Genomic DNA, 18,884 nt, shown 5'->3' with positions numbered 1-18,884 from the left:
AAAAAAAAAAAAAAAAAAAAAAAAAAAAAAAAAAAATTCACCAAAATTCTGATTGTCACAGTGTGCACAGCACTGAATGAGAATAGCTTTGGCATTTAGTATTACAAAGTCATTTTCATCACAGATGTTTTCTTCATTAACCAGATTAATGTGCATGAGCATGTTGCAAAGCTGTCTTCTGCTGGGCTGTAATATGCTGCTGCTCTGCATGATCCCAGAAGTCCTTATCAAGAGCAGGTCTGGGTAGTGCAAGGCTTATCCTGAAGGATTTGCTGCCATCTTCCTGTTTTCTGTTTCAATTATATTCAGAAATAACTGATGAGCACTTTACAGTCACCCGGGATGCCAGGGCACTGTGGAGGCCTCACTGCTGGTTGCAGCTGTCAAGGTGGAACACACCACCTTGAGATAGGCAAAACCTCCGCAATGTGCCGAGCTATCTGATTTTTCAAGTTTATGTGGAGCCAGTAAAAGACTTAGGATAACTGACACTCACTAAGAACAAATTAAAGGACTGGTGGACTGACTCCCATCAAGAGTTACTGTGAAACTACACCAATAACCATGGTTTTTGGTGGAAGAATAGACAAATAGATAATTGAAACAATGTAAAGAGTTCAGAAATAAGTCAACTCAAATACAGGTAGCTGATCTGTGGCAAAGGAGCAGAGACAACTCTCTACAAAGCATAGTCTCCAGTGAGTGGTGTTGGAATAACAAAAGTGAGTGTATGCACTGACTTTTCACAAAAATTAACACAGGATGGATCATAAATTTAATATAAATGTAAAGTGCGAGGCTACAAGGCTTCTTTCTAGAAGATAACCAGGAATAAAATCTAGATATTCTTGGATAATTTGGGTTCCATTGAAATTAAAAACTGTTCTGGGAAAGATAACTGCTAGAGAATGAAAAGACAAACCACAATTGAGAGAAAATATTTGCAGAACTCAAATCTGATAAAAGACTTGTATTGCAAATATACAGAGTATTGTTAAAATTGTATCAGTAAGGAAACAACCCAATTTCAAAATGGGCAAAAGATCTAATGCACATTACCATGGTGGTGAATAACTATATGAAATGAAATGATGCTGTCACACATCTCAGGGGATCAAAAAGAGCGTAGCAGTCAGATGCCACTGCTCACCTTCGAGCAGAGCTGAAGCCAGACCCCTGAGACATCCTCAAGAACTGCTGACTTCCCCCAGGCTGGCCTTGTACCACCACCTTTCCTGATGGCGGCAGTGTTCAATCTCCTAAATATTCTTTTTGTGTATGCCTTGATAAGCATCAGGATGCAGTAAAAAAAGTTTTAAAATTTATTTAATTTTTCTTTTAAAACCAGTTGTTATAGTCATTAAATGATTTAATCCTTCTGATGACTGTTCAGTTTTTTAAAATATGTGTTATTTAACTTAAAGGGATTAAGACTTTTTTCCTCTCCTCTCAAATTAGGAGACTTCCTGTGATCAAAGTGAAGGTTCTTATTCGTCAGAAGAAGATGAATGGAAGAGTGATAGAAAAAGTGAAAGCTATACTGAAAGTTCAAGGTATTGTTCTTAATTATTTTGATCTTTGAAGCATATTAGTCATAGTCTTGGATGTAAGGTAATTTGAAGACATTCAAGGAGCAACAGTTAACAACTCTGGAACAGATTAACATTTAGCTTTTCATAGGTTTAAAAGAATACTGGATTAACAGCTTCTATAGAAATATTCTGAGCATGTTTAACTGACAGTAGCATTTGGCCCAGCAGTTTATGTGTGGTAAAACCATTAGTATTTTTTTTATTAATGCATGTTATGTTTTATTTAATTTGGGGATTCAAATTTTGTAGGTCTAGATTGTCAACCTTGATTTCTTATCTTGGTAAATGTCACGTTCTTCTTGTTAGCTGATCAAGGCAGAAATCTGGATATTATTAAAAAAAAAAAAAAAAGTCCTCCTCTCTTCTCTCTCTATACAACCTAACCATAACCATGTCTAGAAAATTCGCCCACCAAAATATGACTCAGACTAAAGACTTTTGTTATCTCTCTTTATTGATATTTCCTTTGTCCAAACCATAGACTTGTACTCTCTCCCTCTTGGCTTACTTTACTTCATTGTGGTTAGAAGCTGGAACAGTGTTTTAGATGATGTTTTTTTTTTTTTTTTGTACTGGGGATTGAATGCAAGGGGACTTAACCACTGAGTCACATTCCCAGCCCTTTTTAATATTTATTTAGAGACAGGGTTTTGCTCAGTTGCTTAGGGTCTTGCTAAGTTGCTGAGGCTGCCTTTGAATTTGGGATCTTCCTGCCTTAGCCTCCCTAGCTGCTCGGATTATAGGTGTGTCATACCACACCTGGCCTGGAGCAGTGTTTTAGAACATAAATATTATTTACTTTTTAATTTTTTTCTTTTAATGTTGATGAAATATACAGAACATGAAGATATTATCTTGGGTTGGGATGGGGCTCATTGGTATATGTGGAGTCCTGGGTTCAGTCTCCACCAAAATAAGCAAAATCTAACCATACTAAATATGTAGTTCAGTAATGTTAACTTCTTTTAAAATTCTTTTATTTAATATTTATTTTTTAGTTGCAGTTGGACACAATACCTTTATTTTATTTATTTTTATGTGGTACTGCGGATCATACCCAGGGCCTTGCATGTGCTAGGCGAGCACTCTACTGCTGAGCCACAACTCTAGCCCCAGTAATGTTGACTTTCACTCTGTTGTGCAACTAATCTCCAGAATCCTGTAATCTTGAAGCACTGAAAACTACCTATGAACTGCAGTACTTCACATTACCCCACTGCCAACCACTGTTCTGTTTGTCTTTATTCATTCTTTTATTCCAGTTTTACTTGATTTGTTCTATAAAGCAGATGCTCTTAAAATTTTTATAAACAATTAGTTTATACTATACAACTTTGAGAAATGTGCTTTTGAGTGTGTGTTTTATAGATTGAAAGGTGCGTGGTTGAAATGGTGCCAAATGATGGCCCAGGGGAGGGAGATGTTATTCTTTTCTGTATTTGGTGAAGCTAATTGTGGGCCAAGGGCTAGTTTTTGTATTTCTAGTTCCTCTTTGATTTGGTTTGTCTTCCAGGGTGTGGTTAAGATTATTAATTCCTTTCTTGGGTTTCTGTCATGTCAGTGAGAGTTCCACACTTGGCAAGAAACTAACCACTTAAAGCCTTTTGTCTGATGAGGCTATGAATTCCTGGGTTTCTCAGTGTATATTTTGATAGCTTGTGATGCCAGTTAAAATTACTAGCCTGTACCACATGCCTCAGCCTCCTACAGCGTTGGGCTGGGGCTTCTCTTAGGTTTTTTTGTGGTTGTTGTTTGTTTTTGTACTAGGGTTTGAACCAGGGAAAATTAACCCCTGAGCCCCTTTTTATTTTTCATTTCAAGACAGGGTCTCCCTAAGTTGCTTAAGGCCTTGCTAAGTTGCTGAGGGTGACCTCAAACTTGTGTTTCTCCTGCCTCAGTCTCATGAGTCACTGAGATTCCAGATGTGTGTTATTGCACCCAGCTCATAGGTTTTTGTACAATCTCTACTCTTCCCATTTTACCTTTTTCTCTCCTCCTTTTTCCAGGAAGGCATTTGTTGGCAACAGAAGTTGTCTTCCACTAGCTGTCATCTATAGTATACTTAAACAAAACAAAACAAAAAACCCCCCCAAAACCTTAAAAACCCTCAGGTTTACATTCCTTTTTCTAGTTTCCAGTGTCAGTGAAGGTTTCTTTGTCATGACCCTTGTCCATTGCAGTCTTTCTTTGTCGGCAGGATGTTCATTCAGTTAAATCTTATGAGGTCTTCCTTTCCTCTCTACCTGCTCTCTCTTCCCTTTAGTGATACCTTGCTGTTAGTTTTTAGATTCTGGTCTATGCAACTTAACATTCTCTTCTGCCAGTGACTCTTCATCTAGATACTCTGATTGGACAGCTGATGCAGGAATCAACTTGCAACCTCCTTTGCGAACATCATGCCGTCGACGAATTTCCCGATTTTGTAGTAGTTCTGAGGATGAAATATCTCCTGAGAATTTATCTCCTCCAAAAAGAAGACGGAAGAGAAAGAAGGAAAGCAAACCTAAAAAAGAGGTAAGAAGGGGGCTGGGGTCATGGCTCAGTGGTAGAGCAGGTACCCAGTGTCTGAGAGGCGCTGGGTTTAATTCTCAGCTCTGCATATAAATAAAATAAAATAAGGTCCATCAACAACTTAAAAAAAAAAAAAAAGGTAAGAAAAATGTATTTAAAAGTAACATCTATGTTTTTTTCTTAAAAATTTTTAGTTGTATTCGGACACAGTATCTTTATTTTACTTATTTATTTTTATGTGGTTGTGAGGATTGAACCCAGGGCCTTGCCCGTGCTAGGTGAGCACTCTACTGCTGAGCCACAACCCCACCAACTCTATTTTATACAGGGTGGGTTTGTCCTTACGTAGTAACCAAAAATCTTTGAGAAATTGGAGCTTTTCTTTCTTTCATTTTTTTTTGCAGTGCGGGGGATAGAATCCAGGGCATTGTGGATGTGAGGCAGACACTCTACAATTTAGCTACTTACTAGCCCTTATTTAGTAAGAGTGTTAGAGGCCAAGAGGAGTAAAATATAAAAGTAAACTTATTTGGGGAAAAGTTGCTTTAGTTATTAATACTTCTCCATCTCTACAGTTCTGAGAAGTAGACTTAATTTTTATGCCTTTCTAAAACTGAAAGAAATTCAGGAGGTGATTTTAGGAAAAAACTAGGTAGGTCTTTAATGCTTTTAGAAGTTGATAACATTCTTGTGTGTAGGTTGATGAGGCAAGTACTAGTGCTGTAATTGGGCTGGGCATTATGGTGTATGCTTGTAATCTCAGCAGCTGGGGAGTTTGCGAATTTGAGGCAGGAGGATTGCAAGTTCAAAGCCAGCCTCAGGAAGTTAGTGAGGCCCTAAGCAACTTAGTGAAACTCTTGTCTCAAAATAAAATATAAAAAGGCTTGATTCACATCCACTGATGTGGCTCAGTGTTTAAGTGCCCCTGGATTTGATCCCTAGCACCCCTCCCCGCCCTCCAAAAGTAATCATTAGATGGTGATGCTAAGCAATAATTCTGAATGGTGAAGCTTCTTTGGTTTCTCAATGCATCTTGTCCCCTTCTTTTCCAACATGCTTTGTTCTCTTCCCCTTGGCAGAATTTGCGGAGGATGACTCCAACAGAGCTTGTAAGCATGGAACACTTATATGAATTTCATCCTCCAGTTTGGATAACTGACACCACACTTCGAAAATCTCCCTTCGTTCCTCAGATGGGTGATGAGGTGAGAATAATAAAATTTAAAAATGTGAATACAGAACATAAAATTTCTATTGCTCTTTAGCTCTCTGCTAATTTTTAAATGTATACTTCTCTTTTGTAGGTAATCTATTTTCGACAGGGTCATGAAGCTTATATTGAAGCTGTCAGAAGAAATAACATCTATGAACTCAACCCTAATAAGGAGCCATGGAGAAAAATGGATCTTAGGGTAAGTTGATGGTATTATTAAATTGCTAACTTAATACACAGTTAAATTTTTATAAATCTACTTAAAAACCTATGGAAGCATACTTCTCTCTCCTTTAAAGCTTTTCTGCTCTTCTGCTCTTGCTTGCCAAGTCTTAAGACCCAGGGAATTGGGCTCGGTTATGCACACCCGTGATCTCAGCTTCCAGGGAGGTCGAGGAAGGAGGATTCACTGCTGCCAGCCAGGGTAACTTAGATTGTCTCAAAATAAAAAAGGCTGATGTTGTAGCTTAGTGGTCCCCCTGTCCTCACTTTAAAAAAGTCGAAGTGCAGGGTGGGGCTGAAAGGTCCTGCCTCACAAGTATGATACACTGGGTTGAATCCTCAGCACCAAATAAAATAAAAAAATAGAGAGATCCTTTATAACAATAACAACAACACAACAACAACAAAGAATTAAAGTTACAGTGTACAAACGTTAAATACAATAATGTAGAGTCTCTCAGAAAGGCAGTGTGTGGCATTATTTGTATTAAAAATACTTGTACTCAACAGGTTTTAGAAAGAAGAAATGCAAGTTTCAAGGGAAGAAATAAAAGTTGGAAATTTTAACTTCATGCATAAATAAGGAAATAGCTTTCACCTTTTCAATACTTAATTAGTTATGTAATTTTTTCTTATTTTAATTAAAAAAATGCTTTATTTCAGTAAGTAGCAAAGATTTTGATTTGATAATGTATTTAAATTGCTGATAGGGTGTGTGGGATGACCTGGGCCTTCCAGAGAGTATTTTAGCAGTAGAAATTGAAGCTGAAAGATTCTAAGACCTGTTAAATTAGTGGTTTTCCTTCTGGTAATTTAGAAAATAAGCAGAAAGATTTATAAATTTATGAAGAATGTTCCATTTCATTGTTTATAAAAATAAAAAATTGGGGAGAAAAATCTACGCTACCATAGTGATTGAAGCAAGTCATGGTGCGTTTGCACATCAACTTCTTGCAGTCAAAGCTTGTAAGGTATTTGAATTTTCACAAAGGATTAAGAGGAGAATCCTAATGTTAAGTGATGTTTTGTGGTAATTTAAGTAAGATTTCATAGTTGATTACATTTCTAACGAAAAGAAAAAACATCAGAATGTTAGTGATTATCTGTGGAGCAGCGTTATGGGCATTTAAAAAATATGTTCATGTTTGATATGCAAAAACTATTTTATGAAGATGGCTGTTCTCACAGTTTTACTCATCATAGCAGTCCTATTCCTATACATTTGGCTTTTAAATGCATATGGAGGCTTAAGTCCGTTTCACTGCATCAGTCCTCATTATTCATGGACTTGGTATTTGCAAATAACATACTTGCTATGCTATTTAGAACTCTAAAATCAATATTCATGGAGCTCTTTAGTCATTCCTGGATGTGTTAAGAGTGGCAAAAAATTTGAATTGCCTGATGAATATAACATATTCGTGGATGAGGTTGAACAAGGTAATCCTCTGCCATCTTGTTTCAGTTCTTGTGCTATAAGCACAAATCCATGTCATGGTGTGTTTACTGCCACGTTTCTCGTGTTTTATAATTCTTTCGGGAGACGGGGCAATAATTTTGCTATTTATTTATTATTATTTTTTTAAATATTTATTTTTTAGTTTTCGGTGGACACAATATCTTTATTTCATTTTTATGTGGTGGTGAGGATCGAACCCAGCGCCAGGCGAGTGTGCCACTGCTTGAGCCACATCCCCAGCCCTTGATTTTGCTATTTATAAGGTCCCCTGAGCATGGTGTTTAAGTGATGGCAGGTGTTCCTAGTGCCGGAAGACTATGGTGTAACATAGGGTGAACATATGTATTAGCCCGGTGTCATTCTGATGATGTGAGTTTTAGTGTTCCATGTGAGTTCAGTGTTGAGGAATCAACCTTGTGTGTGTGTGTAAGATATGCCTTTAAATACAAACATATAAAGTGGTACTGTGTTCAGTAGTTCACTGCAGTACGGTGTGTGTGTGTGTTTTTGAAGATCTGCCTTTAAATACAAACACATAAAAAAGTGGTGCTGTGTTCTGTAGTTCACTACAGTTTGGTGACCCCAGTTTCCTGGGAGTCTAACATGGGCTTGCCTTTGGAACTCTGATCCAGTTTCCTTCCATTCCAGTATAAGACGCTTCATGGAATGTAACTGCTGCAAAAGAGAATTCACTGTGTTTAATACTTTGTTTGGTATAACAATCACATCTGATATTTCATTTTTCCCCATTAAAAAAAAAGAATAAAATTACATTAATGAGGTACCAGTGGTGTTTCAATACATACATAGATACAGTGGATAACATTGAAATCAGGGTAAACATATCTGTCTCCTCAAACATTTATTATTTCTTTCTGGTGTGAACATTCAAAATGCTTTCTTCTAGCTGTCTAGCTACTGTGTAATACATCACCAGAACTTACTTCTCCTGTCTACCTAAGTTGGTATCCATTTGTCAACCTTTTCCCCTTTTCTTCTGCTTCTGGTAACCACTGCTGTACTCTGAACTACTATGAGATATGCCTTTTAGTTTCCACAGAAGAATTTTAACATGTAGTATGTCTCATTGTACCTTGCTTATTTCACTTAATGTCCTCCCGTTCTATATATAACTGTTGCAAATGACAGGATTTCATCCATTTTTATGACTGGATATTATTCCATTGGAATCTATATTACTTTTTCAAAAATCCATCCAGCATTGTTGAACATAAGTTGTTTCTGTTTCTTGGCTACTGTTGAATAAATAGTAGGATGATAAACATAGACGTGCAGCTCTCTCTTCACTTGATTCTTCTTGTTTGGGATTTGTATCCAGTAGAATTGTGAGATCATTTGACTGCTTATGTACATTTCCACCAACAGTGTAAGAATTTCCTTTTCTCCATGTTGGCAAGTACTCATTATCTTTTGTTTTTTTATAATAGCTATTTTTATTGGGATGAGATGATATCTCATTACAGTTTTGGTTCATATTCCCTGATTCTTAGTTGATACTGAACATTTTTTTGTATACATATTGACCATTTGTTATCTTTTGAGAAATGTCTGTTTAGGTTTATTTCCTGTCTTACTGCTGTTGAGTTTCTTAGGTATTCTGATTATTAACTTATGACAGATGGACATTTGGCAAATATTTTCATCTATTCTGCAGGTTCTCATTGCTCCCTTGATTTGTTTCCTTTGCTGTGCAGAAGCTTTATTGTTTCTAATTGTGTTTGTCTATTTTTACATCTGTTTCCTGCGCTTTGGGGGTTATCTCCTAGATGTCTTTGCCCATTCCAGTGTCCTGAAGTGTTAACCCCTGTGTTTCTTCCTAGTAGTTTCATGCCTTATATTTAAATCTTTAATCCATTTTGAGTTCAATTTTTTTTTAATTGTCAGTGAGATAATCTATTTTTATTCTTCGGTATGTGAAAAACCAGTTTCCCAGCACCATTTATCGACAAGATTGTTTTTTCTCCAGTATAGGTTCTTTTTTTTGGGGGGGGGGGGTTACTGGTGATTGAACTCAGAGGCACTCAACCACTGAGCCACATCCCCATCCTTATTTTGTATTTTATTAGGGACAGGGTCTCACTGAGTTGCTTAGTGCCTCAGTAAATTGCTGAGGCTGGCTTTGAACTCAGGATCCTCCTGCCTCTGCCTCCCGAGCAGCTGGTATTACAGGCATGTGGCACCGTGCTGTCCCAAAGCCAGTTTTTTTTTTTTTTTTTAAATTGTCATTGGAGCTTTATTTATGTGTATGCTGAGAATTGAACCCAGTGCCTCACACATGCTAGGCAGTGCTCTACCACTGAGTCACAACCTCAGCCCCCTCCAGTTTATGTTCTTAACACATTTCTTGAAGATCAGTTGGCTGGATGTGTTTTCACTTCTAGGTTCTCTATGGAATCATTGGTCTGTGTGTCTGTTTTTATACTAATACCAAGCCGCTTTGCTTATGATAGCTTTGACCTCAGATAGTTCTTTTCTATTCTTTTTGCTCAAGAATGCTTTTGCTATTCAGAGATTCTTTTTTTTTTTTGTACTGGGGATTGAACCCAGGGGCACTCAACCGCTGAGCCACATCCCCTGATCATCTTGTATTTTATTTAGAGATAGGATCTCACTGGGTTGCTAGTGTTTCGATAAGTTGCTGAGGCTGGCTTTGAATTCATGATCCTGAGCCACTGGGATTACAGGTGTGCACCACCACACCCAGAGGTGGTTTTAAAAAATTAATTATATGCATTTTAGTATTTTTCCCCCTAGTTTGGTGAAAAATGTCTAGTACAAAATTTATGTTAGAAAATCTGTGTATAAGGAGAAGAAAGCCAAAAGGAAATGAGTCCTGTTAACAGTGACTGTCTTTAAATGCTAAGCTGATTGGTAATTTGTGCTTTTATTCTTGTACTTTCATGTTATATTTTCTAGAGTGACTATACTTACTTTCTAAAGTTCTTATATTTGAAATGTATAAAATATCTTGTATTGTGGATATTAGCAAAAACGATTGTAATTTATTAATTTATTTTCTCCAGAGGCAGAGATAGGTTTATTTAGGAAAACAGAGGCATGTTCAAGGGAGAATGTGGGCCATCTCCAGAGGAAGAAAGAGCTGCTTTATTTTAACCACTTTTTTTTTTTTAAATGTCTGTTATAGGATCAAGAATTGGTTAAAATAGTTGGAATACGATATGAGGTTGGGCCTCCTACACTCTGTTGCCTCAAACTAGCATTTATAGATCCAGCAACTGGAAGACTTACGGATAAATCATTCTCTATAAGGTATGTACTATTTTTAATGGAATTGTTTGAATTTAGGTTTCTCTATTTTGCTAATGAGCATATCCTTTCCCTTTATTGCATGATCCCTAGTAGAACCTATGGCTAGCTCAGATGGGGGTGAAGGAACCATTGGTAGTCATGTGGGTCTTTCAGCAGCTGGGCAGCAGCAGTTTTTTAAAAACAAAACAAAAAACATTCACTTGCCTGGGTGGAGAATTCGGATCTGTCCAGAAATTGCCTTTATTCTTTGAGATAATTTTATGATAAACCCTCTGTTATACCTACGCTGTTCATGAAAGGCACTAATCATTTAGCATTTGAACACTTAAATGTGGCTGATTTGAATTGTTTACACTGCATTTTGATCAAAGACTTGGGAGTGAAGAAAAAGAACGTAAAATATCTCTTTACATATTGTAATAGTATTTTAGGTATGTTGGGTGAAATATAATACACTATTGAAAACTCATTGCTTTTTGTTTTTACTTTTATGGCCTGGGAAAAAGTTTAAATTACATATATAGCTACTGTTACGTTTCTTTTGCACAGTGTTGCTTTCAGCTGTAATCTATTGTGTAGACAGTGTGATAATTTTTATTTCTGTTTAGATATCATGATATGCCAGATGTTATTGATTTTCTTGTATTGCGTCAATTTTATGATGAAGCAAGACAGAGAAATTGGCAGTCCTGTAAGTCTATCCTACTCAATTTTATATAGCCTCAAAGATTAATATTTCATTGTTCTACCTTTTTAGTTGTAGCACTCTTAATTATGTTATATATAAACATATGAGCTCTTGATAGAAACATAAATGACCTCTACATATATGTTGCCGAGGACTTAGTACTAACTGGTACTGATCCTGTGTAGACTTTTTTAAAGCCAATCAGTTTTTCTCCTATTTTTAAGGTTTGTTTGTGGTGTTGGGAGAAGATTATTTTTACACATTGACAGTAGATTAGACTTATTATTTCCTTTCTGACTTCGTCATAATATATTACATCTTTTTATCTTTAATGGGATACTGATATAATTATTGGTATGTTTTTAAAATAATTTATTCTAATAAATTATTTATCCTAATAAATAATTTATTCTAAATCATTTACATTATTGTCGTAGGATCTCAAATGATCCAGAGATTGAAAATAATTTCAGATTTTACACTGAAAGTGTTCTGTATGTGAAAAAATATTTTGCCTTTGCTATAATAATCTATAATAACCTAGTTTTAAATGCAGTGTCTTGAGGAAAACAGACCTTTTTAAAAATCTATTTATCTAAATATTTTTTTAAAATTGTAGATGGACACAATACCTTTATTTTATTTTTATGTGGTGCTAGAGATTGAACCCAGTGCCTCACTCATGCTAGGCAAGTGCTCTACCACTGAGCCACAACACAGCCTTAAATATAATATTTTATAGAGAAAAAATGTTAATAGATGCCTCAGACTAGATCTTTTCTCTTACAGGTGACAGGTTCCGATCTATAATTGATGATGCTTGGTGGTTTGGAACAGTGTTAAGTCAAGAGCCATATCAACCACAGTATCCTGATAGTCATTTCCAGTGTTACATTGTTAGGTTTGTATACTGATGAAAACCAACCATCTAAATATTTACTGTGGCAGGTTGTTGTATGACTAATGTATTTCTGGTTAAATATAATTTTGTCCTTTTAATATTTTTTTTTTTAGTTGTCAATGGACTTTTTAAAAAAATAATTATTGGTATGTTTTTAAAATCATTTATTCTAATTTGTTATACATGATGGCAGAATGCAGTTCATTTCATATTACACATATAAGAGCATAATTTTCAAATCACTGTACAAACAGTATTTTCACAGCACTTGTGTCTTCATACATGTACTTAGAGTAATGGTGTCTAACTCATTCCACCATCATTCCTGTCAGTGGACTTTTATTTATTTACATGCACTGCTGAGAATCACCCAGGGCCTCACACATGCTAGGCAAGTGCTCTACCACTGAGCCACAATCCTAGCCCTGTTCTTAAGTCTTTATCAATCTGACCTCCAAAATGTCTCTGACGGGCACCTGTTTGTTTCCAATAAAATTCCTGTTGGTTTAGGTTCTGCTTACTTCCCTGAGACAGTTTTCTGTAGCCACCTGATATTTTCTTTTTACCTAATATTGTCAGTTAAATATGTTCAGAAATACATATAATTAATCTTCTTAAAAACATCTTTGCATTTCAATTGGCTGTGGCATGAAGACTGTTCGGTTGTGGTACCAAGTTTATCCTGTGAATCCTGACTCTGATTTATCCTTTACTTAATTCTGGGTATGGGCCACAGAGGATATCTGGATTTCTTAAACCTGACATACTTTTTTACTCTATTCATAATGTGTCCTTCTACAAAATTTCATGTTAGTATTTAAAATCTTTTTGATGCAGTGTGGTTAATTTTCATATTTTGTATTCTTTTGGTTACTTTATAACAGTTGTTATTATGTAATCAGTTTGTTTTCATTAAAAGGCTAACCAGAGTTTTGTTGTTTTTTAAACAGGTGGGACAATACTGAAATTGAAAAATTAAGCCCATGGGACATGGAACCAATTCCTGATAATGGTATATATATATAAATGAAAACATTTTCATTATCTTTATATTGTTTGCAATTTATCTTGCCGTTGCACATACTAGATAGAGCATGACTATATTTTTTTGTAAGTATGTTCAAATTATCACTCAAAACATAGTACTAAGACAATAGAATTAACATATATCTCTCTCATTCTTTTTTAAAAACACATTGATGAACCTTTATTTTATTCATTTGTTTATATGTGGTGCTGAGAATAGAACCCAGTGCCTCGCACATCTAGGCAAGTGCTTTACCACTGAGCCACCACTGCAGCCCCTCTCTCATTCAGTCTTGATCTCGGATTCCAGCTTGACTCTTAGTAGCCTGCTATCGCTGCATACACCACCATGCTTTAAACTCTTCGAGACTTCTTTCATGTGTCCTCCACTTCCTTTTCTTCATTCTTATTCTGTCAAGTGAAAGATCAGAGTTGATTTCCCTGTGTCTTCTGCTTTCCCTCTACCTTCCTATGGATTGTGTGTTCTTTGTGAAAGCTTGCCCTTCCTCCAGAGTGTGCTGTTCCACAACTGCCACCTTTTGAAGGACCTGGTATTTATTCTTAGCTCATTTCCTTCAGTAATTTTAATTTCCTTCTTCATTTCTCTTTTCAGGTTTGACTATGTCTCTTGTACTTTTCATTTGGCTTTATTGAACATTTAAGCTGGTGAATTTTTTCTTTCTTGCTTAATCTTTTGAAAGGGGTGCTGTATTTCTCTTACCTAATGTTCACTACTAAGCTTTCTTTTATCATTAGTGTTTACTAAACTTGGGGGGTGGGGAATAAAAAGGCTTGTCTTTCCATCCCGGGAGTGGTGGTGCACACCTGTAATCCCAGCAAGTCTGGGGCCAAGGCAAGAGATTGTTGGTTTAACAACCACAAAAAACCAACACTCCTGTCCTTCTGTAACCCATTGCTTGGAGATGCATGAACTCTTTCCTCCATGAGATTCTTGCTGTTTCTGTCCCAGGGCCAACCCTTTTCCTTTGTGCTTTTATTCTACTATATCTCCATCAACCTTTGTCCACTTTATTTTGGAAATATGGAGTTTTTCAAATAGTTTTTTCTAATAACTGCACTGTTGAAGATACCAGTGACTTTAGATTTTCTTTTGAGCTTAGTAACTTAAAAATGGTGCTTAGTTGAAGACATAATGTGTGAGCATATAGTAGACAAGTAAGACCCAGCCTTTTTGGGGCAGTACTAGGGATTGAACCCAAGGGCACTTTACCACAGAGCTGCATTGCAGTCCTTTTCATTTTTTAAAAATTTGATATAGGATCTTGCTGAGTTGCTGAGGCTTGCCTCAAACTTTGTGATCCTTTTACCACAGCCTCTCACATCGGTGGGATTATAGATAATGTGCTAATGAACCCTGCAAACCCAACCTCTTTTGATTTCTTACTCTGCTAAGAACTTCATCTTATCAACTGACTTAATCTTACTCTGAGGTTGATGCTTTATTTTACAGAGGTAATTAAGGCAGAATCTCGTGCGCCACCCCTGTTGGCATCTTCCCTATGACCCCCAAATTGATCTTGGGCCTCACTCGTGCTGGGCAAGCACTCTACCACTGTGCTACATGCCCAGCCCATGGCTCAGTTTTACATAACTTGCCTAAAGTCAAACATCTAGGAAGGGTAAGAACTTGGATTCTTACTCACACTATCTGGCTCTAACTTGTACTTTTAACTGCTGCTTGTTTGCAGCTGCTTCATTTTTTTTTTTTTTTAAGCTTGCATTATTAAGGATATTTGTGTGCACAATTTATATAATGCAAACATTTCTCTTTTCAAGTAGTTTTCCATAAATATTAAAATATCAGTACCAGTTTTTCTACATTTTAAAAATCATTAGATTTTCACATTTAAAAGAAAAATAAAACCAAGCTACCATACTGATATTTAGGCAAAAGTATTTTTTCAGTAAAAATGTAGAAATATTTTTATTTATATATTACAGTGAATCAATATGAAGTCAGAATTCACTATTACTCATTCCTAAAAATTTTGTATATCTTCCTCAGAATAATTGGTTTCTGTGTAAGGTTTAGATGCCTAATGTATTAGTTTTCTCAGTGTGCTACAGAATTTAGAGATTCTGCTGGAATATTCCAAAAGTCAAATGCAGAATCTCTCTGATCAGCAGTGTCTCCAATTACTACAACATTGTCACTTCTTAGAATATATGTCCTAGTACCAGTGTTTCTCCCTGTGAAGAGCTCAGTGAATACTTATTCATGGCTTTCATCCAAAATCAAATTAATGATCTGGTCAAAGCCTTTCAGTGTTCCCACAATCATTCTCCCATCAGAAGTAATAACAGCAACAGTGCAGTTGATGTAGTTCTCCACAGTGGGCGTCATGCTACTTGGCCCAAAGGTTGCCGGCAATGAAGTAGTGCAGTTGACAGAGATAAAGGCTTGGCTGCTTCATTTTAAAGGATATTACAGATCAGTGAAAACACTCCATAACTTCTATAAAAAACTCCCATGTATAAGTGAGGCCAATACGCATTTAGAATTGTCAAAAGACATGAGCAGGCAAAAAAACAAGGAGCATATGAACACCTCACATATCAATATTGTTATGGAAATGCCTAATAAAATGACAAAGTATCATTTCCATTTAAAGAATTATGGATTATAAATTTATCTCAGATACGAAGGTTGCAAGTTGGAGGCCATCTGGGCAACTTAGACCCCATGTCAAAATAAAAAGAGCTGGTTGTGTAATTCAGTAGTAAAGCACCCCTGCTTTCAATCTCTAGAATCCCGCCCCCCCAAAAAAAAGCTTTTCACTTTATTGCACTTTAAAAAACTGTTCATTTTTAAAAAAATTCATTATAAAATATTACAAAAATTGGGCAGAAAATTTCTTGATACCTGGATTTCCCATCTTACGTAGTCAACATGTACAATGAATTATTGTTCATCAATAAGAAGAAATACCTTGGTTTTTATAAATACCATTCACCAACAAAGTGGAGCATACCTTCATGGAATAATGGCCGACTCCACAACTAGAACAAGGAAAGTACAAGGTGAGACTTAGAATACCTCCTTGTGTCAGAAAGTAAAGAAATGCTCAAAAACGACAAAACAATGATCAAAAGACATAGGAGCCAATTTGAAGGGGCTCCAAATGGTCAAATATAATAATATAAAAGAGTGTAGCCGCTAAATATTAAGTTATGTTACTTTATGAAAATTTGAGACATTCTAGTATAAATACATAGAAGGTTTTACTAAAAACCAGGAAATTATCTACTTGGTGCTACCATGTGATCTATAGAGTTTATTTAAATTTTATTTTTGTTTCACTGTCTTTTTACATGTTGGATTTAATTGTCATGTCAGTTCCCTTTTATGAGATCCCTTATTCTTCCACCATCTTACATGACCTTGATGTCTTTGAAGAGTACTGAGTAATTTTAAGAACATCCCTTAGTTCAGTTTAGTCTGATTCTGTTTAATGAAATCCAGCTTTTGGATCTTTAGCAAAAGTTTCAGACAAGTGATAGTATCCTTTTTATTTTTAGTGCATTATTTTGGGAGGCACGTTCTATCTGTTGTATGATTGGATGAGGTAGCTTTAACAATTGATTTAGGTTATGTCTGTAAGGTTTGTAATTAATGTCTCCTGGGGATATATTTATGTGCTATAAACAAGGTATTCTCATCCTTCATCCACTCCCTAATTTTAGCATCCATTATTGATTGTTGCCTGAAGTAATTATGATGGTCTTTGCCAAGCAGTGATTTTGTTTTCATTATTTCTTTTACATAATAGTAGTTGAAATTCTAAGATACATCTTCTCCTTCCTTGTTTATTTATACTAGTATATAGTTTTTTTTTTTTTTTAATAAGTTTTATTCAGTTGCTGTCCTTTATTTAGGTTGTTACCACACTGTAAAAGTTTTGACCATTGGGTGACCCTTCAAGTTGGCTCCAATGTCTTTTGACCTTTGTTTTTGAGCATTTTTTTACTTTCTGACACAGGTGTTTAAGACTCAAAACATACTTTCCTTGTTCTAGCTGTGGAGTAGCTATTATTCCATGAAGCCGTGGTTCATTTTATTGGAGAATGGTATTTAGAAGCCAAGATACTACATTTTGTTGATATTCAAATAACATTCATTGTATGGACATACCACAATTTTATTTATCCATTCTTCAGCTGAAGAAATCTGGGTTGTTTCTACTTTGGGTTATAAATAAGTTGCTATAAATATCATGTACAAGTTCTTAAGACTCCTGGGAATGGCATTACTGAGTCATGTGGCATTTAACCTTTTGATGAACTGCCAAGATGTTTTCCAAAGCAGTTGTGCCATCTTATATTCCCAACAGTAGTATATGTGGTTCCAATTTCTCTACATCCTGGGCAGTCCTTTTTTCCTCCTTTCCTTAAATTCCTTCAATTTCCCTTCCTAATGAGTATGAGGTGTTACTACAGTCTTGACTTGCATTTCTTTGATGTCTAAAGATACTGCTATCCTTATGTTTGCTTGTTGGTCATTTCTGTTATTCATTACTTTTTTTCAGGTCATGGTTTCTTCTGTTTCTTTTATATAGTGTCTGTGGGATTTATTTATTTTTTCCCTACTGTGTTGTCTTTTTACTGTTTATTTTGGATAGTTTCTATTGCTGTATCTTCAGGTTTACAAATGTTTTCTTATTTTATTACCATCCCATATAGTTTGCATGTCATATTATTTTCATCTCTGGAAGTTGGACTTTGGTGATTCTCCCCCCCATACTTTCCAGATACTATTTTTTTTCCCTATGAACATGAAAAATATCACAGTGTTCATGCTTATTCTTTATCATGTTTATTTTTGACAGTCCCTGTTGGTTAAAACAGATTGTAAAATATCATAATGGATATTTCCTGATTATTTTTTATGCCTTATAATTTTTTAATTTGATCCCAAACATTTTGAATTTTACATTGTTAGGTTGAGTGTTTTTGTATTCCTAAAAATATACTTTGTTCTCTGACAGTTTTGTTGAAAAAGTTTTCATACTTACATTTGTTAGGTGAGATTGGAGCAGTGCTCTACCTGGAACTAATTATTTCCCACTACTGACCTGGCTCTGTTATGCAGTCAGTCCATGGTTCTGAATCCTGAAGTTTTCTAGTCTAGCTTGTGAGAAACAGGTGTGGTTTCTGGCCATTTTGAGCATTTTGAGTGCCTTGTCTCATTATTTCTTATTCTTTCATTTGTTTCTTTTTATGTCCCCGTCCCCTCCCCGCATTTCCCCTCTATGCATACACAGGCTGATCACTAGTAAAAGGAACACTTGTCATGGAGCCCTTTGCAGCTCTGTCCTCACCAAGCTGTGTTCTGTGAACTCTCAGTTCTGTCTGTTGGCTACAGATACTCCTCTGGCCCTACCTTCATTCTTGCTCCTTGTACCATGGCCTGGTTCTTCTCCCTAGGCAAGATGGTGTGTTGTAGGGCTTACCTCCTTTGTTTTATTTTCTGTGATATTCCTGTCCTTTGTCTAATGTTCTTTGTCTTGAAAACCATTGTTTTAATAACTTGGGTTTTTGTTTTGTTTTAGCATGTATGATATATGCAGTCCTTGTTATGTCATTTTCCAGAAACAAACTAAAAACATCGTAGCTAACTCCTGAGCACCTGCTCCATTTGGGGCATTGTGCTGAATAAGACTGTGAGGTAGTAACTTTTTGCTATCCCCGTTTAGCAAGTGGGTAAATCAGGACAAAAGTTAAACACTTGACCAGTATCGTGGTTTTTGGGTAGTTTAGATGTGTTTCAAATTCAGATTCTGGCTTTGGTAAATCAGTGTTTTTTGAGCACTTTGTTTCTTGCTCATATAGCCTCTTTAGCTTTCTTTTTGAATAGATAAAATATTGAATAGGTAAAATATTATTTCCTTTTGAATAGATAAAATATTATTCTGGAATAGATTGTAAAATACAAAAATTTTGGCCTAGAGCACTGGAATATC

The 18,884-nt window shown here is 35.8% G+C and overlaps 1 protein-coding gene and 1 pseudogene across 1 annotated transcript in view; one reads left to right on the top strand and one right to left on the bottom strand.

Moving 5' to 3' along the window:
• The window catches only part of Brwd1 (bromodomain and WD repeat domain containing 1), a 117,897-nt gene that overhangs the window by 62,838 nt on the left and 36,175 nt on the right, over positions 1-18,884 (top strand). The window contains exons 20-27 of the mRNA XM_048803947.1: positions 1,459-1,553; positions 3,917-4,106; positions 5,183-5,308; positions 5,408-5,515; positions 10,164-10,288; positions 10,897-10,979; positions 11,766-11,877; positions 12,828-12,889. Coding sequence (XP_048659904.1) covers positions 1,459-1,553; positions 3,917-4,106; positions 5,183-5,308; positions 5,408-5,515; positions 10,164-10,288; positions 10,897-10,979; positions 11,766-11,877; positions 12,828-12,889 — 901 coding nt within the window. The remainder of the gene's footprint in view (positions 1-1,458; positions 1,554-3,916; positions 4,107-5,182; positions 5,309-5,407; positions 5,516-10,163; positions 10,289-10,896; positions 10,980-11,765; positions 11,878-12,827; positions 12,890-18,884) is intronic.
• LOC107136482 lies at positions 14,858-15,292 on the bottom strand (annotated as a pseudogene).

The sequence above is a fragment of the Marmota marmota genome, unplaced genomic scaffold, assembly GCF_001458135.2.
Source record: "Marmota marmota marmota unplaced genomic scaffold, marMar, whole genome shotgun sequence".
Lineage (NCBI taxonomy): Eukaryota > Metazoa > Chordata > Mammalia > Rodentia > Sciuridae > Marmota > Marmota marmota.
Note: the sequence above shows the minus strand (reverse complement) of the source record. Positions and strands in the feature narration are given on the sequence as shown.